Raw genomic sequence first — 26,546 nt, forward strand, 5'->3', positions numbered from 1 at the left:
TTTCTTGTTTAGTTCCATTACAGTTTGAGAATGTACTTTCCCTGATTTCTGTGACTACCTCTTCCTTCCCCATAACAGCGCTGATTTAATTTCTTACTATTCCCTTCTTTGCTTGGTGTGTACTGCAGGCATCTTTGCTATTCATTAAACATACCAGGTATATACCTACCTTGAATTTTGCACTTGCTCTTCCTTCTGCTCTTAATATGTTTTCTTCAGATATCTGCATTGCTAGGTCTATTATTTCCTTCACATCTTTACTCATATGTGGGTTGCTTGTTTATCTCAGATAAATGGCACCATCATCTGCTTCATGTCACAGGTTAAAAACCTGTGAGTATTGTCCATCTTTCCTGTTCCTCATCTTTGATATTTAAGCAGATTAAATCTTCTTTTACAAAATAGGAATGTTCACAACGTTTCTGTAGTTTTCTGATATAGGCATTAAAAAGCTCCCACATTTCTTTATTCAAGATGGTTTTTAAATACTGGATTAGCAGAAACCTGCTGAAGGATCAGAATTCCAGTGTTTTAGTCATTTCTTTTGGTACCTTGGTGGGTAAATAGATGTGGCCTCTTTTTTTTCTTTTTCAGGAAAAAATTTTCTTAATGTTCCAAAACAACATATATTTTATTAGCTCTAGTTTCTTATTTGTTATATGGAATCTATATATGTTTATATATATATTTACATATATATATAAAATTAGTTGAGACTAATTTTGTTTCTTTTTATTAGGCAGTGAGAGCTGTAAAACTTGTGTTTTTCTTCTAATCCTTGTTGCTAAGAGACAGAGCACAGCGACTAACCAGCTGTGTGACCTTGGGAACATCATTTAGCATCTCTATTCTGTTAGTAAAGTGAGGGAGATGTACTTAGTCATGCTGTTAAGACCCTTTCTGGCACTATGACTGTACACTTAATTCGGCGTTCACTGCAGTTATCAGCTTACCTTCATTTCTCTATTCCTTCAAAAATATTTACTTATTTGTAGTTTAAAAAAAGCTCAGGATAGGGGCACCTGGGTGGCTCAGTTGGTTAAGCGTCAGACTCTTGGTTTCAGCTCAGGTCATGATCTCAGGGTCCTCAGACTGAGCCCCGCATCTGGCTTGGCACTGTGCTGGGTCTGCTTGTCCCTCTCCCTCTGCTGCTCGCCCCCCTCCCTTTAAATCTTTAAAAAACAAAAAAAGCTCAGGGTATACAAATCAACTCTGATTCTTTTGACTAGTGTTTTTAAAAAATATTAAAGTGTTCAGTATTTTGCATATTTAAATGTGTGCTTCTCTAAATCCTTTTGTGTAGGTAAAGAGTTATAAATAAGAATAAAATGACTTGTTATTTCATCAAATCATTATTTTATAGTAAAAATCATTACATATTGTGATTTAAAAACTCCATTTACTGCTTAGTGTCTTTATGATTTCCACATAAGTAGCACATGGACCTAGTCTTATGGACAACATATTAAAATAATTTAGGTAAGATATATATCATTTTTTACTCATATATATGAGTGAATTTACTCATGTGTATCCATACTTACTCATTGAATTACATGTGGTATAATTAGCAATTATATTTCCTTAGACAGTATTTTTCTTTTAAAATAATTAGAGGACTGGTGATTCATATATTGCTAGAAGAAATGATAGGAATGTCTATAAACTAATTCTTTAAGGGGCAGCAGGGATAAAATTGACTTTGTTTCTCTTGAAGAAGAAAATATATGCATGAAATTAACTAGTTAATTAAATTTTTTATTATTTATTTATTTATTTATAAAATATTTTATTTATTTACTTGAGAGAGAGGGAGAGAGAGAGAGCAAGCATGACTGAGCCAGAGGGGTAGAGGGACAGGGAGAAGCAGACTCCCTGATGAGCAGAGGGCCCAATGCAGGGCTCAATCCCAGGACTCTGGGAGCATGACCTGAGCCAAAGGCAGCTGCTTAACTGACTGAGCCACCCAGGTGCCCCAGTTCATTAAAATTTTTTAAAATAGATTTTATTTTTAAGTAATCTCTACACTCAACATGGGACTTGAATTTATAATCCCAGGATCAAGAGTCACATGTTCCACTGACTGAGCCAGCCAGGCCCCCATGAAATTAATGTAATAGTTATTTAGAACCTCATAAGAAATACTATAGGAGCAATAGTTTTGTTGTTTTATTTAAATTAGATTCTTGCTTTATGGAGATACTGTCCTGACCCTGACAGTAATTACCTGGTTAACTTGAACACCTTCCGTACTATATAGATGTTGGTTTCTTCATTGTCACGATGTGAGGAGGTGAATTATGTTTCCACAGATCCGGAAATTATGTCATGGAGATGATCGCTGCTTTAGGCCGTCTTCAACACACTCTGTTCTAACCTCTCCGTAGCAGTAGAGGGAAGGAGCCAATGACCTGAGCCATTTCAGGCAGATTTTGCATATTGATTTTGGGTTGACCGATGAGCTTTTCCATTTTATGATTGATTTGTGTGACGTTTCTTCTGATTTGGTGCTTCATTTGCAGCAGTACCAGTCCAGCAGACGGGAACCACTGTATGTTGTCTGGGACTCTCCTTCTGGGTCATATTATCCACCCCTAGATTTTCAGTGATGATCTCTATGACATACTTTGCAAATCTGTGGCTATGACCATGGGTTTTTCTTGTGAACGTTGGGCCAGGTCTGCCTGCTGGGTGTCTCCACTAGGATGTCTCTACCAGAATGCTTTGCTGGCTCTTTAAGCTTAGTGTGCCCCAAACCGAATTCTTCACTTTTTATCCAAATGTGCCTTCACTTGTCATTGGAGCTTGACCATCCTTTCAAATCATCCTGGAGGGAAATCTGGGAATGATTTTGTACTCTTCCTTTCTCCCTCGGTGATTGGTTTTATATCAAGTCCTATTGATTTTATTTCTGCAAGAAGCCATTTCTTCTTTTTCCACTCTAATTCAGATACACAGAATGAGAATGCTTTGTTTTTATTGTTTTCTTTCTACTTCCAGAGCACAGCGACTGGCAAATCATAAGTGTTCAGTACATCATTGTAAAATGATTGCATGAACCCCATCTGGCATGGAATCTTTGAACGCACTGTTCCTTCGACTCTCTCTTTTCACCTATTCCTACTCATTTTCAGGTCTCAGCTCTTCAAGGAAGCCCTCCCTTGGCCTCTAAATTAAGTGATTTTCTCAGATGTACTGTTCCTTGATAGGTCTGTGCACACTTGAGATGATTTAATTGATTGTCATGTAACGCTTGTCTTCTCTGCCTGTGAAGCCCTAATAAGGCAAGGGCCGCTTAGCTCACTGCCGAGGCTATAATAAGCACTTAGTCAGTCCTTGCCGTCTGACGAGGTCTGTGGCTGGGCATAAAGCGTCATTAGATTTCGTTGGAGAATCCAGAACCAGTGCCTCGCAGCAGCAGGTCCTGATTAAGTACTTCCTGACTAATGGAACTTACCAGTCCTCCCGTGTTCTGTAGATTAAGTAATCAGGTCTCTTCCCCTTCCTATGAGAGCAATTTGTCATCTTTTCTTCCTGTAGGTACCAGGGATTCAGCCTGCTTTTATCCCTTGTTTTACTCTTCTGTTTTCCCTCCTGGGTTCCTCTCTCACTGAGTTGGCAACGATGTAAACCGAAGCTTCTTAGCTATCCCTTCTCCCCCGCTATGTCCTGATATGTCTATATAGTCTTTAAAAGTAGTTTTAAAAAGATTTTTACTGCTGTGTTAATGGAGAAGTGGAAAGATGGATTACAAAAATAATCAGAGAGATTACAGTGTTCCCAGAAATCTTCCACGTTTGTACAGTTATTCCTGAACTTGTGTTTTGCATACCTTTCAACATTTCTGCTCTAGTTTATTTATGTAGGACAGACCTTGGTAATTTTTCCTTTTACTCTTCGCAGAATACTGTGGAACAATGATTTTCTACTGTTTTTTACCATGACCTATAGTAATTTTAAATTGTGACCTGTCACGTATCCAAAAGTTTGCCTGTGTGTGTGTGTGTGTGTGTATGTTGTGTATATATGTATATATACATATATTGTGTGTATATGTTGTGTATATATGTATATATACATATATTGTGTATATATGTATGTATATATATAACTGAAACTAACTTTTAATAATTATTATCCTTCTATGTATAATAAAATAAAAACATATCAAAGTTAGCCTCAAGTAGAATCTTGATATAGTTAATAATTGACCCATAGTAAGTTCATTCCACACCAGGTCAAGTGAGGATAATAGTGCTCGTCTTGTAAAACTGCTGTGAGATTTGCTGTGGGGTATGAGGGAGAAAGGGAAGGTGAAAGTAATTCCAAGATGTATTCCTGGAGAGTCAGAGGGCTGTTTGTTCCTCTGTTGGTAGACTGAAGGGGAAAGGAGCTCACTAGTTGGTCTATGAAGTAGGAGAGCCACTCAAAAGGAGATGCTCTCTGTATAACTGAGTTCAATCAGGAGAGGAGATTGTCTTTTCGTCACAACGAACGCACACCTTCTGCATACTATATTGATGTGACACTGTGATAGTAAAAGATATAGAGTGGAAATTGTCAGCTAAAGAATTTATTGTAACATGAGTATTACTAAATAAATCATGTGCAGATTTTTCTCTTGCAGCATTGCCAACTTAGAGACATTTTTAGGCTGACAGCTTAGCCACTTCTTATGATGTGACGTTATCCTGGGTATAGCGGCCCTAGGTTAGCTATGGGCTTAGAAGTCATAGCTGGAATCCTGTCTGGCTCTAATCTTTAGTAGTTGGTTGGCTTTGGGTTAGTTGCACTTAATTTTTCCGGGCCTCAGTTTCCTCAATTGTAAAGTCAGGATAGAAATATATTGCTCATATATTGTGAAGATTAATGTGATTATGTGAAGTGTCTTGCCTGGCACATTGTAGATCCTTAAATGTTAAGCTTTCTTTTACCCTTCCTTTGGTACTATTCAAAAATGTACTACGTTTCTCTGTGATTCTGAGCATAATGACTAAGCAGGGTCGAATGGTTCCCTAACTACATACAAGGTGGAACTTGGAAGACTTAACATTATCCAGGACTTGATTTTATAGTACTGACATGGGAAATATGCCACATTGGAGAGGTGACTGCTATTGTGGGCCGGCATTCTGTATCTTCTGCATTAGATTCCTGAGTCATCTTTGTCTCCAAAGAAGGTTTTGTCTTTCTTGGAAGTTTAATTCTCTGAGCTTATCATTTAATTTATTTTGCTCCATTCATTAAAGTAAACTGTTTAATAATTTACTTTGAGTGAAGAAATACTTAGATGTCAACTACACGAAGTTTACTTTTTATTGTGAACTCAAAACAAGGCCTGTGTGGCTCCTGCTTCATTGTTACAAATTCAAACACAGCATCAGCAGCTTCTGTGTTACATTTTCGAGTTTGAAATGAGAGCTGCTAGGATTAGGATCACAGACTGTGTATACACAAATCATTTGTGTTTAACAGCAGCAAAGCTAGAGTTCTCAGGTTAATTTCTCTGGTAGCGACTGACCATGTTATGTCATCATTTTTGGATGGTATCTGTTTCTTCCCCTCCCCCATTCCCCAGTGGTTTAAGATCAGATAAACAACGAGGTTGGCCAGCTAGGGAAAGACAGGACTTTTTGCTATACAGTCAGAATTCTTAGTGTGTACATCTGTCTTCCTCACTAGAGTTTGAGCTCTTCAAAGGTTGAAGCAAGATACAAGGGTAGAGAAAAGCAGCACTGTCCGTCTCCAGATCTGTTCTAACATGCAGCTCTCTTCTTTGTGGGAAGGGCATAGGTTTTATAAACTAGCACAGACAGCCTCATTTTTGGAGACCCAAGATAATTTTTCTGGAAGTGCTTTGGGCAATATGATATACTAAGAATTTCTGGCCCTTTTCCTGATTTACCACAAATTGATTATCATTTTGTTTCTCCCAGCGTCATTGAGGACCAGCTGTTTTTGAAATCATGTTTTTAAAAGCATTACATGCATAGTTATACAGTTTTCTCTCATAATTCTCCATAGCTTAGGAGCAGGAGTGGGATGGAAAGCATAATTGGATGGGCTTGGTATTGGCTGGGTACACAGGTTGGAAGAGAGGCAGGGTCATGCATGGGTTTTGGAGTTATACAGTCTGGGTGACTGGGCACTAATCTTTCTAAGCCTAGTTAACCTCATCTATAAAATGGAGCTAATGAAAGTATCTACTCTACCTCATAAGACTGTGAGCAGTAAATAATGACTACAAGTAAGGTGCTCATTTAGCGCAATGCCTGGCGTGCAGTCTGTTAGATACTATTTTTGTTGTTGTTGCTGTCAAGGAGGAGGAGAATTGAAGGGGGTGATTGGTGAGAGTGTGGTTGGAGGAACAGCCAGGCAGATTCAGGCTGCTGAGAAAGAAAGAGACACTAGGAGGAATATTAGAAACTGGAGAATAAGAAGGAATTGACAGGTTAGAAATGGGATAGGGGTAAAAAAATGGATTTAATGATAGAGAAATAGAAAGATAAGAGTTTATGGCCAGCCAGTGAGATCCCAGAGTTTGAGATTCTAGAGACGAGCATTTCCAGGTAAGGGTGAGATCTAGCCTGTGACAGTGGTTGGTGATGTAGAGACAAATTCGGTTTAAATCAAATATTTATGGAGCTTTTCCTGCATGTGAGATATTGTGCTAAGATTGGGGAATGTAAAATTTGGCAAAACATCACTGGATTAGACGGTTCAGGAGCTGGCTCTTCGCTGTTCACCTGAATGCTGAGGTTGCCCATGACAATGGTAGGATCTCGGGCAAGAAGGAAGACTGAAACTTTATTACAGTGAAGAATGCTTGAGTGGATTGACTTGTTTTTCATTGGTTGGAGATATTACTATAAATGGCTCTTTAAAATAGGTGCATCTCCCAATGGGAATAAAATAATTAGTAACATTAATTTAGAATTTAGAAGATAGCTGTCCTAAATTCATTTATTTATCTAGTCCTTTTTTCCCTTCCTCTTTCCTTTTTAGCCGCTAGTGTACATATTAGATGATTAACCCAGTTCTTTTTAGTTTTAGAGGAATGGTTTGCTGAGTCGGCTTGTGTCCTTTTGTTTCTCAGCGAGTACCCTAGAAAGGGAACATGTCCCGAAGAAGAGCACAGCGGCACAAAAAGGGACAGCGCATCTTGTAGCCAGGATGTTGATGGTTCCTTGTGCCTTTCAGTTGAAAGGTGTAGGTTTTGAACTCTAGGAAGCTTCCTTTATTTAAAAAAAAAAAAGGTATGACATTGAGTCAACATTTATTTTACAATTACATTTACTATATCAAATAGCAATAAAGTGAATTTTATACTGTCGGTGTAAACCTATGCCGATCGTTTTTGGGTTCATTCCAGTCAGGGATGCTCGCATAGATCCACGCGTGGTTGGTTTATTTACCAAACAGGAGATAGCAGCAGGGCCACAGAACCCAGGAAATTTCCAGGTACGCAGGCTCAGTATCTCACTTGAATGCCTGGCCACGTCTACTCGTGTCAGTGTCTCTTTAGTCTGATGCACAACCCCTTCCCACGCTGCTCCTCCTGCTTTTCTCTAATGTGCATTTGAGCAGACTACGTGTTATTCCACCTCTGCTGACTGTTCTTTGCCACATCACTTTGAACATTGTTTCTGTGAAGAGGAACCCTGTTGCCAGGACTAACAGCAGTAGCGAACAGATGCATTCAACATCAGATGGACCTTCTGCTTCATTTGGGCAAACTGCTACTGTGCACTGGGCTCATTTCACTCGTGTAGTCCTAAAAATGGGAAGAATTTTGCACTCTCCTCTTTTCTTTTTTCTTTCTTTCTTTTTCTTTTCTTTTTTCTTTTATCTTTCTTTCTTTTCTTTCTCTTTCTCTCTTCTTTTCCCTTTTCTTTTCTTTTCTTTTCTTTTTTCTTTTCTTTTCTTTTCTTTTCATTCTGTCTCTATCATGGTAGCTCTCATGGTATTGTCTCCAGACCCACAGCATTAGGGTCACCTGGGAACTTGTTAGAAATCAGGTTCTCAGGCCTCACCAAGATCTGAACCCAAATCTCTGAAAGTAGGGCGTAGTTTTAGCAGGTGCTCCCGGGTAATTCTGGTACATGGTAAAGCTTGAGGACCACTGCTTTAGCATATTGGGGTTACCAACCTGTAAAGGTTGGTACACTTCCTTGAAGTCTTTGACTTCATATATGTCTGCTAAGCTCAGTGTATAAATTGAAAATGTGAAATTGCCGTTGTTGTAGGTTAACAGTTATCTAATGTTGGCAATCTCGTATGGTTCAGCTAACAGCTACTTTGTGTAAACCATTGCGTAAACCAACTAAAATGTTCTTAGATGTTTTTTGTTGAGTTGTCGATGCTCTCAGCGGGGGACAGCGGTCCTGTGCGTTGTAGAAGGCTTAGCAGCATCGCTGGATTCTACCTACTGGATTATGGTAGCATCTGCCAAGTTGTGATGATCAAAAAGTTCTCCAGACATTGTCATATGTGTCCTAGTGCTCGGTGGGTCGGGGATCGCTCCCCATCGAGAACCACTGGCTAACCCAGTTGCTTTCCCTTCTAAGCAGTAATACTCAACACATTACCCATAATATATACATTTTTCTCCCTGGGAGAAGGGCCGGACATAGACTAATTATAGAAATTAAATTTAGATTTTATGTTTGATAGAGATGATGGTGATTACAATTTAGGTTCACTTTCTTTTATGTTTCTTCATGTCCTGTTTATCGTAAACAGTATTATTATTATAGTATTATTATTATTATAATAAAACAGTAGACTATTATTTGGTTTTCTTTTTTTTTTTTTAAGATTTTATTTATTTATTCATTCGACAGAGATAGAGACAGCCAGCGAGAGAGGGAACACAAGCAGGGGGAGTGGGAGAGGAAGAAGCAGGCTCATAGCGGAGGAGCCTGATGTGGGGCTCGATCCCATAACGCCGGGATCACACCCTGAGCCGAAGGCAGACGCTTAACCGCTGTGCCACCCAGGCGCCCCTATTATTTGGTTTTCTAATATCTTACTGCTGTCAAAGTCTAATGGCATTCTGATTTTGTTTCTGAGTAATTTGCTGATTTGCCAAGGGATTGTCTTTTTCTGTAAAGTCCAGTATATCTCAGTGTGGGTTATGCTAGATTGGTTTTCTCAAGTATATGGTGTGCTCTTTTAAATCTTTTTTTTTTTTTTAATTTAAAAGAAGTTTTCATTTTTTAACTTTTTCTTTTTCAAACACTTCCCTTGCTTTGGATTTTTTCTTTGGGGACTCCTATTAAAAGTAGGAGCTGGTCTTTTTTGCCTATCTTTTGTATCACTTTCTCTCAAATCTTTTTGATCTTTTTTTATTTAAAAATTTTCCTTCTTTTCACCTTTTATTTTTCTTAAGACATTATTTTTTTCTTAAAAGATTTTATTTATTTATTCGACAGAGATAGAGACAGCCAGCGAGAGAGGGAACACAAGCAGGGGGAGTGGGAGAGGAAGAAGCAGGCTCACAGTGGAAGAGCCTGATGTGGGGCTCGATCCCATAACGCCGGGATCACGCCCTGAGCCGAAGGCAGACGCCCAACCACTGTGCCACCCAGGCGCCCCTCTTAAGGCATTATTTATCGTATTCATTCACCCTTGTGTTCTTTCTAGTTTAGTGGTTTTTGAAATATTTTCTTCATTTCTTTCCTGAGTTCTATCACCTTATTTCTGAGTTTTCATAATTATGATTGATGTGGTTTTTTCAGTATCTTTTTTCCTTTCTTTCTTTCTTTCGTTCTTTCGTTCTTTCTCTCCTTCCTTCCTTCCTTCCTTCCTTCCTTCCTTCCTTCCTTCCTTCCTTCCTTCCTTCCTTCTTTCGCTTGTGGATAAATAGTAGTTTTAGTTCGCTGTTGTGTGGGCATGCCTGTCTTTCATTGTCTTTAGGGATATTAGTACACTCTTTATTCTCTTTTTCTTTTGGTGGCTATATATGGAATTAAATCATGATCCTTCTGTGTTTCTCCTTTTTATGTGAAACTAGTTTCATAAACCCTTGAAGGCAGTGTGGTTCAGGGTAGCTTTTCTAATTTCAGGATTCTAGATCTCCCTCTTATTTTTTACCTCATGTTTAAAATAGGATGCTTTACTTTCTGAAGTTTCTGGGCTCTATTTCTCTACATTGATTTGGACCTTGTCTTCCCTTTGTGGTCTTTTGTTTCTATCCTGTTCAATTCAGAATCTATTTCCTAGAATTTTTCTTCAGTGCGGGCCTTTGTTCTAGATGTTTCGAGAATTCGTAGGGATAAGACTAGTTTAGCTCCCTGAGATGTTATTATGGACACATTGAGCTCATCAAGAGTGAGAGTGTGGAAAATCATTTATAGTTTTAGCTGCTGTCCATACATGCACGATCTTGGGTTTATGTGGGAAATCTTATCACTATGTTGTTGTTGTTGTTACATGAGTTTTTTATTTTACTCTCCTAGTTGCTCTGTTTTTATGGGGAATTCAGGAAGTTTCAAAAACTACGTGTCTGCTGTTGCTGCCTTCCTAGATGCATTTCGTACATATTTATTGAGGTATTATTGGCATACAAGGAACCCGCACATATTTAAAATGCAGTCTCCTGAGTTTTGACATACATATATGGCCATGAATCCTCACCATGATCAAGATAATAAACCTACTAATCACCCCTGAAACTTTTCTGATGCCCCTTTGCAATCCTAACTTCATTTTTTCCCCTCTTCTCCAGGCAACGGCTGATGTGCTTTCTGTCACTATAGTTTAGTGTGCATTCCCTGTAATTTTAGATGAGTGGAATCATACAGTAGAATGGCTTCTTTCATTCATCATAATTATTTTGAAATTCACTTATGTTGTTGTGTGTCTCAATAGTTCCTTCCTTTTTATTGCTAATAAATAGTATTCCGCTGTATAAATATGTCACAATTTGGTTATCTACCCACCTGTTAGTAAACATTCGGGTTGTTTCTGTTTTTGTCGATTAGAAACAAAGCTGTGATAAGTATTTGTGTTCAGGTGTTTCTGTGAACATATGCTTTTGTTTCTTTTGAGTAAACAAGAGTGGAATGTCTAGGTTGTTTGGTAGGTGTCTTTGTAAGTTTTTAAGAGATTATCAAACTTTTTCAAAGTATTGTTCCGTTTTCCATTTCCACCAGTAGTATGTGAGAGTGGTGTGTTCAGTCCTTATAAAGTCAGTCATCCCAATGGGTGTGTAGTGCTATCTTATTGTGGTTGTGATTTGAAGTTACCCAATGATAAATTTTGTTGACCATCCTTTTCATGTGTGTGTTTGCCATTTCAATATATTCTTTGGTGATGTTTTGAAATCTTTTGTCCATTTTTTGTTGGATGTTCTTATTTAGTTTGAGTGCTTTATATATTCTAGATACAAGTTGTGTGTTGAATATATATCTTGCAAATATTTTATGCCAGTCTGTGGCTTGCCTTTTTGTTTCTGTAGCAGTACCTTTGGAAAGCAAATGTTTTAAATTTTTTTTTTTTAATTTTTAAAAAATTTTTAAAAATTTTATTTCAACTCTAGTTAACATGTAGTGTAATACTGGTTGCAGGAGCAGAATTTGGTGATTCCTCACTTACCTATAACACCCAGTGCTCATCACACCAAGTGCCGTCCTTAATGCCCAGCAAATGTTTTTAATTTTGATGAAGTTCTTTTTGTTATATTTTTTCTTTTATAATTTATGTCTTTTCTGTCCTACTTAAGAAATATTTGTCAAACCCAAGGTCACTAAGATTTTCTGCTAAGTTTTCCTCTGAAGTTTTATAGTATTGGCTCTTACATTCAGGCCTGTAATCTACTTGGAGTTAATTTGTTGTATCTGGCTTCAGGTTGGGGAAAGATTCATTATGTTTTGCATATGGCTATCCATTTGTTCCAGCACCATTTGTTGAAAAGATGATCACTTCCTCATTGAATTATCTTGTCACGAATCAATCGTGTATTTATGTTTGAGTCGATTTCCTGGACACTTGACTCTTTTTCATTGATCTATAGGACTATTTTTATGCTGGTGCCACACTTTTTTTTTTTTTTTTTTTTAGATTTTATTTATTTATTTGACAGAGGTAGAGACAGCCAGCGAGAGAGGGAACACAAGCAGGGGGAGTGGGAGAGGAAGAAGCAGGCTCATAGCAGAGGAGCCTGATGTGGGGCTTGATATCATAATGCTGGGATCACGCCCTGAGCCGAAGGCAGACGCTTAACCGCTGTGCCACCCAGGTGCCCCCACACTTTCTTATTGTAGCTTTATAATAAGTTGTAAAATAAGATAATATTTACTCTACTGTAGCCTTATTTGTGTTCAAATTTGTTTTGGCTGTTCTGTATCTTTTGCATTTCCATATAAATTTTATTTTTGCTGTAGGCAATAGTGTTGTCTGTGACTAAAGCCAATTTGACTTTTTCCTTTGCAATCCATAAGCCTTTAATTTCTTTTTATTGCTTATTGCCCTGGCACAAACCAAGCCTCCAACACAATGTTGAATATAAGTCGTAATGGTGAACATCTTTGTCTTGTTTCTGATTAGGGAGAATGCGTTCATTCTTTTACCATTAAATATGAGAAAGCTGTAAGTTTTTCATAGATGCCCTTTATCTGAAGGGCATTCTTTATCTAGGAATTTTTGGTTTGCTGATAGTTTTAAATCATGAATGAATGCTAGATTTGTCAGATTTCTACATCTATTGAGATGCTCATATGTGCTTTTAAAGAATTCTGTCATATTGATTGATTTTTTAAAAATTAAACTTTTTATTTTGAGATAATTATAGATTCACATACAGTAGTGTGAATATACACGTATAATTATAATTTGTATATAATTTGTATAAAATACACGTATAATTATAAATTATACGTGTATATTATAATTATATTTATAATTATATTTATATATATATAAATATATATATCTCAAATTTATATTTATATTTTTATTTATAATTATACACGTATAATTTATTTTGAGATAATTATAGATTCACATACAGTAGTGTGAATATACACATATAATTATAGATTCACATACAGTAGTGTGAATATACACACATATACACCCTTTACCTAGTTTGCCCCTAAAGTAACATCTTGAAAAACTATAATACAATATTACAACCAGGATATTGATAAGATCAAGATAGGTAAGATTTCCATCACTGCCTAGTCACGTTCATTTCCCTCCCCGCAACCATCTTTAACAAACCCTGGAAACCACTAATCTGGTTCTCCGTTTGTATAATTTTTGTCTTTTCAAGAATTCTAGTTCCTTTGCCTTTCCATATAAATTTTAGAAAAATATTGCCTGTGTCTCCCAAAAATCTTGTTTAGATTTTTGATATGAATTGTGTTAATCTACGTTTGTATTTCATTTTTCAAGTGGTATTGTATTTGTAATTTCAGTGTTCATGTGTTGAATATGGTCAAATGTTTTTTTCTGCATTGATTGATATGATCATGGATATTTTTCTTCTTTAACCTGTTAATATGATGGATTACACTGATTCTGAATATTGAACCAGCCTCATATCCCTGGAGTAAACCCCATTTGATCATGGTGTATAACTTTTCCTTTTACATGTAATTGTATTTTATTTGCTAACATTTTGTTAAGAATTTTTGCATCTAAAAAAAAGAATTTTTGCATCTGTATTTATGAAGGATATTGTTTTGTAGTTTTTCTTTTTGGTCTTTGCCTGGTTTTGGTATTTCTGTAATATTAGCTTCGTAAAGTAATTTAGGAAATGTTCCCCCATCTTCTATTTTCTGAAAGAGATTGTGTAGAATGGTGTTAATTCTTCCTTAAATGTTTGGTAGAATTCTCCAGCGAAATTATCTGGACTTGGAGATTTCTTTAAGGAGTTTTGACATAAGAATTCAATGTCCTTAATGGTTGTAGGACTATTCAAATGATCTATTTTGAATTGGGTTAGTTATGATGGTTTGTGGGGTTTTTTTGAGGAACTGGTTCATTTGGTCTAAGTTCTCAAATTTATATAGGTCAAATTATTTGTGGCATTCTCTTATTATCCTTTTGGTGTCTGTAGGGTTTGTAGTGATATGTTGTTTCAATCCTGATATTGATAATTTGTGTCTTCTCTCATTTTTAATTTGTCAGTCTTACTAGAAGGTAGTCAGTCTTATTAATCCTTTATTCCTTTTTTGGGGGGAGGAGGGGGAGAGAGAGAGAACGAATGTGGGGGTAGGGCAGAGGGAGAGAGGGAGAGAGAGAATCTTAAGCCCAGCACGGAGCCTGATGCAGGGCTCAGTCTCATGACCTTGAGATCATGACCTGAGCCGAAATTAAGAGTCTGATGCTTAACTGAATGAGCCACCCAGGTGCCCCAATTTTATTGAGCCTTTAAAAGAATGAGGTCTTTATTTATTTTCTGCATTTATGTCATTACTTTCTTTTGTTTACTACTTCCTTCTGTTTGTATTGTGGTTCCTTTGTTCTTCTAGGTTCTCATGGTAGAAAGTTAGATTATTATTCTAGATTTTGCCTCTTTTCTAATGTATGCATTTAGTGTTATAAATTTCCCTCTCTGCACTGTTTTCTCTGTGTCCCACGAGTTTTGATATGTTGTACTTTCATTTTCATTCAGGTCAATGTATTTTTTTTATTTTCCTGGGACCCCCTCTTTGACCCATGCATCATGCAGAAGTGTGTTAGTTTCCAAGAATTTTAGATTTTTAAATAATCTATTATTGATTTCTAGTTTGATTCCGTTGTGGTCAGAGAAAACTCTGTATGATTTCAATTTTTTTTAAAGTTTTTATTTTATTTTATTTTGTTGAGAGAGATAGAGGGAGCATGAGCAGGGGGAGGAGCAAAGGGAAAGGGAGAAGCAGACTCCCCACTGAGCACTGAGCAGGGAGCCCGCCACCGGCCTGGATCCCAGGACCCTGAGACCATGACCTGAACCGAAGGCAGATACTTAACCAGCTGAGCCACTCAAGCGCCCCTGATTTCAAGTTTTAAATATTTGTTGAGGATTTTATGGCTCAGGATGTGGTCCTTTTAGACATATGTCCTTTGGGCGCTTGAACGTGTCAGCTCTTGTCGGATAGCGTGTTCTATAAATATGTTAGATCTTGTTGACCGATGCTGTTGTTGAGTTCTCCTATGGCCTTGATAATTTTCTGTCTCTTTGCTCCATCGGTTGTTGAAAGAGGCTTGTGGAAATGTCCATCTACCTGTGTAATGTGTCTATTTCTCTTTTCAGTTGTGTAGGTTTTTGTTTCACATATTTTGCAATTCTATTTGGCGCACACACGTTTAGGTTTGCTGTGTCTTCCTGGTGGATGGTCTCTGTTACCATAATGTAACGTTGATGTTTCTGGTGGTCTTGTTTCCTCTGAGATTTACTTTATCTGGTACTAATCTCGCCACTCCTGCTTTCTTCTGTTTCATGTTTCTGTCCTTTATTTTCAACCTGCTGCTATTACTGTATTTGCGATTAGTTTCTTGTAGGCTGCATTTAGTTGAGTCATGTTTTTAAATCCACTCTGCCAATTCCTGTCCTTTAATTGAATTTAGACTTTTACATTTTATGTAATTACTGATATTTTGTGCTTAAATCTGCCATTTATTTTTTGTTTTCTGTTTGTTTTTATGTTTCCTCAGTGCAACATTTGGTCTTCACATCTATTAGATTTCTAATACCATGTTGTTTTTTTGCCTAATTGCAAAATTAGTGAATCAAATTCACCAATGTTCTGTTCAATATTAAATATTCCTGGCATCAGTTCATCTAATGAGTCATCCATTCATCCATCCTTTCAAGAGACACTGAACCTCTGCTCTGGGCCAGGAATTGTCTTATGAAACATTACTTTCTCAGATATTTCTCTTCTCTCCCAGTTCTTTAGTGGTGTGTTTCCTGTGGCTGCCGTGGGAGATCACCACTATCTGGATGGCCTAAAACAACAGAAGTTTATTCTCTCACTGTTTTGGAGGCCGGAAGTCTGAAGTCAGTATCACCAAGTGGAAGTGAAGGTGTCAGCAGGACTCTAAGGGGGAATCTGTTCTTTGCCTCTTCCAGCTTCTGGTGAGGGTTGGCATTCCCTGGGCGGCATTGTTCCCATCTCTGCTCTGTGATCAGATTCCCTTCTTCTGTTTGGTCTGTCTTCTTCCTTGAGTGTCTCTTTGAAGGACGCTTGTTATTGGGTTTATAGCCTACTTGGATAAGCCAGGATGATCTCTTGGTCTCAAGATCCATTGTCAAATTAATAGAACGTTCCCAGGTTCCGGAATTAGGATGCGGACGTATCTTATGGAGGGCCACCATTTGACCCACTAGAAGTACAGTTGATCCTTGAACAACACATGTTTGAACTGCACAGGTTGACTTATATGGAATTTTTTCCAGCAAATACATTATAGTACTGTACATGTATTTTTCTCTTATGAATTTATTCATAGCATTTTATTTTCTTTAGCTTACTTTATTTGTAAGATTACAGTATATGATATGTATACAAAATATGTGTTAGTTGACTATGTTATCAGTTAGGCTTTCGATCAATAGTAGTTATGTTCTGGGGGAGTGGAAAGTTACATGCAGGTTTTTGACTGTGGGGGGGGATGGCACCCCTAACCTCATGTTGTTCAAGGGCCACCTATGGTATATGCAACTTTAATTTCCCTTTTTTTGATCTTCTTCCCATCTTGGCATGGGTCCCTTCTTTCACTCTCTTCTCATTTCCTTTTTGGTTTTGTCTTTTCAAGTATTCACATTGAGAGTGTCAAGGATGTGAAATGATTGTACTGACCTATATTTCACTGCCATATTGCAACAGGGGAAAAGCCTTTCTTCACAATGGGGCAGCTCCATTTAGAATCAGGATATGCTTCTTATTAATAGAACTTATTAAACTCTGCAGCCAATAAATGCAATACCTTAAGAAATTCTTAAAGAAACCATGTTAAGATCTTATGTACAGATAATCACAAAAGTTTTATTTGAAGTGATAAAAATAATTTTAATTAAAATAAATAGTATTGTGTCGGCAATTAACAGTTAAATTGGTATCAGTTAAGAAAAAGTAGAATTTCCATCTGAGGTGGTACCACATTGACTAGCATCTTTTTAATATATGTTTCAAGTATGTGCCCATGTTGCTTATCTACTGCTTTCAAATAAAGACTTTTCTGTGTGGCAATAGTTTTTGAGAAGAATCTGAACACCTATTACAAGGTAGTTAGGCCTCTAGAGTGTCACTGAGATTATTGTAAGTCTTACTGACCTAATGAATGTTATATCAAAAAGGTACCTTGTAAATATACCTCACCGACCTTTGAGTATATCTTAAAGAAGTTTCTAGCAACTTTGAGAGTCCAGCTAGTACAACAGTGGTTTCATTATACCAGAAGAAAGTTGTATGATTCTGTGGTACTTGATTTTGTTGCTGTCCCTGCTGTTGTTATGGTTATTAATATTTTACCATAGTGAAATTTTACAACATCTATATTTTTTTTTAAAGTACAGGAAACTGGCAGATCACAGGAAAAAAAATGAGGTAGAGTTTTAAAAGAAGTATTTAAAAATTGCCTTGAGACTTTCAGACATAAGACATGTATATAGAGAATCTTATTTTAGTGTAAGCATAGTTAATATCTTCCTGCATTTGTTATAAGATTTACTTAATGAAATTTCAGTCTGGTTTTATTTTTATATCTAAATGATGTGTAAAGTTTAAAACTTTGTCAGATGTCTGAGCATTTATCATTAAAAGCAGATTAATCCCTGCTTTTTATAGTTGTAAACTAGGCACTCAGCTTGTAATGACAAATTCTAAATTTGTGTTTTCTTTGTAAGTGCTGGCCAAGATATCCAAGGAACAAGTGTGATTGCAAATCTTCCATTTTTGATGCGACAGAATCCTGCTGAGACACTTCGGAGAGTCTTGCCGAAAGTTAGAGTAAGTTGGTACAAAATAAGATTTGAATTTACCATTTTTCCAGTAGCACATTGTCATTATTAGGAGGAGATTTCAGAGTTTTGGATGACTGATCTTTTGTACGTAATTGTGGAGTGGAGGAAGTATTATGGTACACATTTTGAATTATAATGGAAATATTTAGGAAAATTAGCTGATGAAAATGGGAAAATCCAGAATTTAATTTGTAGTTGTTTCTTTAGTTATTTTCTCAGTAGAGACATTTTATTTATTTATTTTTTAAAAAAAGATGTATTTTAGAGAGAGAGCTCGTGCACGCATGGGGGGAGGGAGGAGAGAGGAGGGGCAGAAGGAGAAGGAGAGAGAGTCTTGAGCAGACTTCTTGCCAAGTGTGGAGCCCTACGCGGGGCTCGATCAGACGACCCTGAGATCACGACCTGAGCCTAAACCAAGAGTTGGACACTTCGTCGGCTGCACCGCCCAGGTGGCCCAAGACATTTTACTTAATAAAGTTAGCTTTTCAGTAGCTCAAAAAAAAAAATCTTCATTAGTCTTACGAAATCATAGCTATCTTATTTGGTATTCTGTTGACTTAAATTTATATTAATGATATTTCTATAACACTGATAATAAAATTTAATTAATATTCCTAATAATCACCTTCTGAAGACTTCTAAAGAATCACCAAATAAAGATTGAATTGTAGCCATCACAGTTTTAGTTTGATATTTACTTATTTCTACCTGGATTCCTTTGGAATTAGTTTTCCTGCTTTAAACAAAGATCTTTGATTTATGAGAACATTCTTTTATTTGGCTATTTAATATTGACTGATTATTAATATAGAATATTAAATATTTGATACATAGTATTTGTTATTTATCTGTGGCTGTGTGCAAAGTGTTGTTCTTATTTGTAAGAACTTGAATGAGCAAAACGGACAAAAGCCTGTGGGTCCTCAGGGAACTTACTTACTATTTAGGGTCAGGGAGGGTACATACTAGTGGGGACTATGTTTGCTGATAGTGAGTTTTGTATACTTTGCTTTGGCTTTCTGGTTGGTTATAGCTTGTTCATAATTTTTTATTACTTTATATGTGTTTAAAATACTATAATTATTAGTGTGCTCTTGAGTTTCATTTTTAGGCATATGCGTCATGGTTCTGTCACTATGATTTAGGTCAAGGGTATAGCATGGTATTTTTCCAGGATGCCCACATTTCTGTGCAGGCATTATGAATTTCTTTTTACTGGTTATAATAGTGAATTGAGAAAATGTTTATTTTGGCTTTGCATGTGATTCGAAAGTTTTTCATAGCTATTTTTCCCGGAATCATGCTGTATTTTCAATGGAATGAAGTCTCCACTATCACATTCAATTTCAGTGATAGTAACTGACCTAAGCTTCTTGGCACGACACCTGGAAATGCCAGTTAAATGATAGCAGAAGGGAACAAGTGGTTAGGTCCCCTTGACTAAGGAGTTATTGTAGGTAAGTGAATTCGATTTAGAGCTAAAAATACCAAGCGTGCTATACGTGCTGTGTTGAGCAGGCGGAATCTGGTTCACGGACAGCCTAATGAGCATCCGCACTTTCTTAAAGCGCGAATAAAAGATGAAGGGTGGAGAATAGTGGCCTTTAGAGGTTACAAAATTATTTTGAAAAAATCCCTTTGTTAATGAGTTCACAAGAAAGTCAATTAAGTAATAACTCCTGAAAAATCTTAATTTTATGGGCATGTATAAAGAATATTATACACTCATACGTACAGCATATTTATACAAAGAATCAAATGTATTTGCTAAAACTATATAACTGAGTTATGGAAGATAAGATTTTAATAAGCTTTTAAGGTAATTAAAGTTAATCCATAATATAGAAGGTTAACTGAATAAATGGATATAAAGAAAATGTCTACTAATGAATATGTACTAAGAAAGCCTTTATTTAGTGTTGAAAGATTTCATTCATCAACAAACACCTATTTATTTGGGACTCTAATTTATCCTGTCTTGTCCTAAAAAAGATACCAAAAGGGTAGAAGACCGTTCCAGATTAGATTCTATGTCAGGATGGCCTAGAGACTATGGGAAACAATTAAAGAACAATCATCGGAGAGTATTTAATTGTGTGATTCTGACTTTGTGTAAAAATAGTGAAGAATTAAGTATATTGGAAAGACTTTATGGGGGTAATAATAATGACTTTTATAGAGGGTTTAAAATATAATGCAGGCAGCTAAACATTTAAGCAACTCCATTTCAAATGATAAAACCTATATTATATGCAAATCATTTTTCAATCACCGTGTTCAGATATTATGAAGATTTATTGGTACTCATAGTTAGCACCCCCAGTTCTGCCTTGCTTCTCTGAATGGTTACATTCAAGTGGTAAAACTGTGACAAAAATCACACATAGCCACTCTGTTCTCTTTTGCTATGGCCATAATTCCTTAGTTGATTTTATACATATAAAAAAACCAATCTTATATTCCAAAGTGAGCATTTAGTCGTGATGGCATTCCCATTCATTCCTGAATGTTGACTGAGCCAGGCGCTGTTGTAAGCAGTGAGAAGATAGAGGTGAACAAAACAGAGAACTTGCCCTCAAAGAGGGTCCAGTCCAGAGTAGGGGAAACAGACATGAAACAAGTGACTTGAAGAACAGGATAGAGGGGCAGGCTTACCTGCTGTGCCTTGGGAGGTCAAGGAAAAGCCTCTTTGAGGAGCTGAAAACCAAAGGCATGGGGGGAAGCAGCCATTTGAAGAGTCAGGAGTGAGTGGTCCAGGCAGAGGAAGTAGCAGAGAGCTCTCTTAGATGAAAGAGCTGATTGAACTGGATGAGGCATGTGTGGTTGGAATGCAGCAGGCAGGGGTGGAGTGTGACTGGAAAAGAGGTTAGAGAGATGGGCAATGACAGAGCACGCAAGAGGGGTTCTGTCTTAGGACAGTGGAAAGCCGTTGAGCAGAGCAGTGGCTTATCCCATTTACCTTTTACAATGATCATTTTGATAATAGTGTGGCGAGTGCCTTGGAGCGGGACAATTAGGAAAGTACAGCCCTTGTCCTTGTGATATGTGAAGGTGGCTTGGGTTAGGCCAGCCAGCTGGGACACAGGGGAGTAGTGGCTGGATGAGAGATACAGTTACCGAGGCGAAATGAAGAACTCCTATGAATTGGATGTGGGAAGTGAGAGCTGTCTTCCAGGTTTCTGGCTTGAGCATGTTTGGTTCTGCTGGTTTTGAGTGTCTTGGTTGGTGGTTTATTAAATCCACGGGGAGCAATAGTTTGCGTACGTACTAATCTTCTGTGGGTGGTTTACTTCTGGAGAGTTTAAAGATATGAACAATAAATATTCTGTGTGTAAGAAACTAATCATTCCTGAGATTATTAGCACATTCACAAGAGTAGGATAAGCAGCTTTTAGAGCTCGCCCTTTAGCTTATCTTCACCTTAAAGAGCATCAGACACGGTGATCAGGAAGCTCTTCCTGGCCTTATGCAGTATAAAGTTTCACCAGTGATATTTTTATTTTTTTGTTGTTGTTGTATCACATTTGCATTTCATCTTTACAATAATATATTCACTGAACAACGGCTTTTAAAATGGGCTGCCATTTTCACTGTCTTAGAGATGAAGGAATTCAAGATTAAAAACGTCGGAAACAGAGTCAGGATTAGAATTGAGCTAATCCATAGTATTTCTACAATTCACTTGTAAATTTTATCCGAAGTGTACAATGAATGATAATGCTATCAGGTCATTCATCTCAAGGTTAAGTTTAAATAAGAGTCTAGAAAGGAAATATTTTGACCTCCAACTTAAATTTCCTAGATTGGAGACACTTTTAAATATAGTTGTTAAAATATATTCATGTTCTATGACTTCATCTTAGGGTATCTTTTGAAAAAGAAATAATTTTTTTCCTGTGGGCTTTATTGATTAAGTTTGAATTCTTTTCCACAATATAATAAATTGGGATCTTAGATGTTAGATTTCAATATTTGACTTGAACTTCTAGTTAGCTAGAAGTGAAAGACTTTGACTGTCAAGATAAATTTCTAATATACAATGGTCCTTTATAAAATTTGAAGTGGTAGTAATAGAATTACACCATGTAACATTAGTGACTCCTTTTATAATTAATTGTGAAAAATGTCTCTGCCTGTTGAGTTATTGAATTCTATTGTGTTTCCACTTATTTTGGGAACCTCACATCAGTGACATAAAATGATATATTAGAAAATGTACAATGTCGGAATAGATGAAAATAAATATACCTAACATTTGTTGAGGTCTTACTATGTGTCAGGCACTGTGAAACGCTTTGTGCATTTTTATTTTTTGAAGGCTCACGGCAGTTCTATAAGGGTCCCTGGATAGAGGAAGAAACAATTTAGTTGAATAACTTGCCAAAGGTCACAGAGCTAGCAAGTGGCATAATTGGGTTTGAAAAGGAAGTCTGGCTCCTGTGTCCTCCCTCTTAGCTATTTTGCAGCCTCCTCATTAGCTGATCATGACTGCAGCAGATACATAATGTATCATTTTACTTCTCCAGCCTTAGCCATCTCTCTCTGGTTACACAACAGCCTCCTTGCTGGACCTGTCGTTTCTCCTTTGCCCCCTATGAGCCCACTCAGCCAGAGAGATCTTTTATTTATTAAGGAACGGTCTACAGTTTTTTTGAAAAAAAAAATTGTGTATAAAGTGTACAACATAATGATATAATATATTTATACATTGTGAAATGAGTACCAGAATCAAGTTAATTAATACCTCCATCATCATGATAGTTATCTCTTTTTTTTTTTCTTCAGAGAGATCTTTTAAAAGCATTGGTAATATCTTCTTGCATGAAAATTACTCAAGTGGCGTGGCAGGCAAGATACAGCTTCCCAAAGAGATCAGGTCCTGATCCTTGGGACCTATACATGTTCCCTTATTTAGAAAAAGAGTTGTTGCAGACGTAGTTAAGGGTCTGGAGAGAGGAAGATTATCCTGGATTGTCTGGGTAGGTCCTAAATGTCATCACATGTATCCTTACAAGAGGAAAGCAGAAGTAGATTTGACCCAGGCATAGAGGAGGAGAAGGCCATGTGAAGAAGGAGGCAGAGACTGGAGTGATGTGGCCACAAGACAAAGAATACCAGCAACCACTAGAAGCTGCAAGAGCAAGGAATGGATTCTACCCTCGTGCCTCCAGAAGGAGCGTGGCCTTGCCAGCATTTTGGTCTTGGATAATTAATGCTGGTTTAGGACTTATGGCCTTCAGAACTGTGAGAGGCTACATTTCTTTTTCTTTTTCTTTTTTTTAAGATTTTATTTATTTATTTGACAGAGAGACAGCCAGCTAGAGAGGGAACACAAGCAGGGGGAGTGGGAGAAGGAGAAGCAGGCTCCCAGCAGATGAGCCTGATGTGGGGCTCGATCCCAGGGCTCCGGGATCACGCCCTGAGCCGAAGGCAGAGGCTTAATGACTGAGCCACCCAGGCGCCCCGAGAGACTACATTTCTGTTGTTTTAAGCCACTCAGTTTATTGTAATTTATTACAGCCACAAGAAACTAATAAAAGTAACTTTCCGTTTCAGATAGAATAAAACTCCTTACCATGCCCTTAAGGGACCTTGTTTAGTTTTCTGAACTCATCCCTTACCATTCTTTTCTCTTTCTGCCTTAAGGGTGGAATCTCTGATGGTTGCATTGATCACAGTATCCCCAGAACCTAGAACAGTGCTTGGCAAATAATAGGCACTCAGCCATGATTTAAAAATGGGCATTGATTGAACTTAGTATTTTGAGACCGTAAGCGTCTGCCTAAAAGACCAATGACACATTGGCCTGATCCACTGATGACATTCCTGGATGAGAAGTAAAAACAGAATATCAGTGGAGTGATATGATGCTGATTTATGGTCCTAGAGACACCTTTTCTGGGGAGTGGGAGAAAGATGCGTAATAAGGAAAGAATAAAAGAGACATAATCAGTCAATATGCAGTTTAGTCATTTGAGATGAGCAGATGTGGTCTACCAGTCTGATTCTGAAAAACTTCATTCGTTTTACTTTTATTAATTTTACATGGCATTATTTTCATTAATGGAAATAATAGAAAAATATTATAAGTTTCTGCCAATGTGATTATTCGAGTATTTTATATCTACTGAATATAGGTGGAATTTTTTTAAAAAAAGATTTCATTTTCAGATTTTTAAAGAAAACCTTTACTGTGTATGTATAGATATATGTGAATAAAAAGCTTAGCTTTACTTAGTTTTAAAGTCTTATTTCAAGTGGTACAGATGTGTGGTTAACCAATCATACATAACGTAAGAAACACTTTCTGTGGGCCAGGTACTGTGCTCACTGCTTTATCACACCCTTTTAAACATCTCATCACAACTCTACAGAATGTATTTATTCTCATTTCACGGTTGAGAAGATCCAGGCTTAAAAAATTCAGTGTTTGACTGAATATTTTGTTGGGAGCTTTCTAGGAAGCATGAAATTACATAACTGATTTTGTGCAGGTCACCAAGAAAAAGAGAAATAGTCTTAACTAAAAGAAAGAGCATAAACAGGTGATACAAATTGCTTTTTTCTTTGATTTACTAAAAGCTCAAAAGTAAAAGTACTTGTCTTCCTCACTGTAGGTGATGTTTTCTGGGATAAGTTAAAAGTTACGTCCTGAGAAAAGCAAAAGGATTTTGTGAAAGCAACACATTTGTACATAATAAACAGAACATGGTGTTCCAGACACCCTACAGGTCCTAAAAAGTGCACAGCGTGGTAGTGCATTGACAGGCTAAGCATTTAGGGACACTCTAATGTAAAGGAAGAGAATGAAATAATGCCTAAAATGTAAGCTAATGGGAAACAACCATCAGGGTTAGAATTGACCTTACTAGGAGGTTTTGTGGGCTAGGAAGCATAAAATTACATAACATTTTTTTTAGTTCACTTAAAAAAAAAAAGAAAGAAAAAAGAGAGAGGGAGTATTAACCAAAGGAATTAGGGAACATGAGCAGACGATACAAATTACTCTTTCTTCTGCGGTTTATAGTTCAAAAATAAAAGTACGTTGACCCACACACATTTTGAGAATAATGTTTATGTTGTGTCTTTTTATCTATTTGTGCTTAAGGATAAAATAGATTAACTTCATTAATTATTTCACAGTAATTATATTCAGTGGAAGCATTTACTGAGTATATAGTTTTTCTGAGCATATAAAAAATGTTGTATTAGCTAATATTCCTAATAAACCTAAAAATATTGCCTTTCAGTAAATTCTGTTGGAGACTGGTGTTCTCACATGAGTTTCTTAGTCATTCATTTGCTATTTTTACCTTGATTACCATAAAAATAAACTAGAACTTTTAAAATTCTTAATTAAGAAATCCTTTATTTCTGTGATAGTGGGACCACTGTTACTACTTGAATATTGCTTCTGATTTAAGGCATTTGAGTGATATTTAGGGTCATTTGTACATATTTTTATTCACAATCCTTGGAAAGGTATAAAACCTAGAAAATATTTACATACTATACTGTAATACAGATATGTAATGTTTGATTAAAACTTTATGGATTAACTAACCTTTTGGCAGTGGCAAACCAAATATCCTAGAAGTTTCTCAAATTAGAACATCTGGAAGTTCTAGATAAAGTACAGCAAGCATTCTTTTAAATGTTTAGTTAAGCTTATAAAGGAGGAAGGACTATTCAGGGCTCAAAAACAAAGCAGTCAGTTCCACTTCTACTTAGGATGTTGAAATGTGCAAGAAAACATTACTCCTGTCCTAACAACAGTAGGTTAGTCACAGAATCCATATAGTCATCACCATATGGATTGGCAACCAAGAAAGCTGAATTCAGAAGAGCAACAGCCCCTCTGAGGAAAGATGGGGTACAGGGACACTGACTTTTGATGGAATATAGGAGGAAGAACTGGCCACCACATAAGGTTGTTAGAAAACAATCAGCCAAAATTGTGACAAGTTTTTAAAGGTTGATTGTGGGCTAGCTTATCAGTTTAGAATAACTTGGAGCTCCAGACACAAGGGAACTTTGCACCCACTAGGAGGCTGTTTTCCACAAGCCTCCTTGCCTTGCAGGACAGGAGACTGGAGAGACTCTCCCTTGCTGATGCAGGTTTGCTGCTGCCTGGGGACGGGAACACAACACGGCCCATTTCCTCAGACTGATCTTCATGGACATAGAGGGAATTTCAGCAGAGAAATGGAAGCTATAAAATGATCAGCTGAAAATGCTAGAAATAAAAAGGATGACATCAGAGATGAAGCCTTCCTTCAATGGGCTTATCAGCAGTTTGGACACAGATGGGGAAAGAATCAGTGAACTTGTAGGTAGAAAGTATCCAAACTGAAACACAAAGGTAAAACAGAGTGAAAAAATAGGAGAGAGCATCAAATGGCTTTGAGACAATGTCAAGTGATCTAATATATGTGCAGTTGGAGTCTCAGAATGAGAAAAGAGAGAACAGGGAAGAAGAACTATTTGAAGAAATGATGGCCAAGACTTTTCTGAAGTTAATGAACAACAATAAACACACAAACACATGCACCCCTAGGCACATCATGATCATACTGCTGAATATATTAAA

General features: G+C 36.9%; 1 protein-coding gene across 2 annotated transcripts in view; it reads left to right on the top strand.

Moving 5' to 3' along the window:
* Nucleotides 1-26,546, top strand: part of PPP4R4 (protein phosphatase 4 regulatory subunit 4) — a 101,825-nt gene that overhangs the window by 15,863 nt on the left and 59,416 nt on the right. For both annotated transcript variants that reach the window (XM_045815792.2, XM_087856198.1), the window contains one exon: nt 17,840-17,942. In XM_045815792.2, coding sequence (XP_045671748.2) covers nt 17,840-17,942 — 103 coding nt within the window. The remainder of the gene's footprint in view (nt 1-17,839; nt 17,943-26,546) is intronic.

The sequence above is a fragment of the Ursus americanus genome, chromosome 26 (genome assembly GCF_024610735.1).
Source record: "Ursus americanus isolate L20-20 chromosome 26, mUrsAme1.1.p, whole genome shotgun sequence".
Classification (NCBI taxonomy): domain Eukaryota; kingdom Metazoa; phylum Chordata; class Mammalia; order Carnivora; family Ursidae; genus Ursus; species Ursus americanus.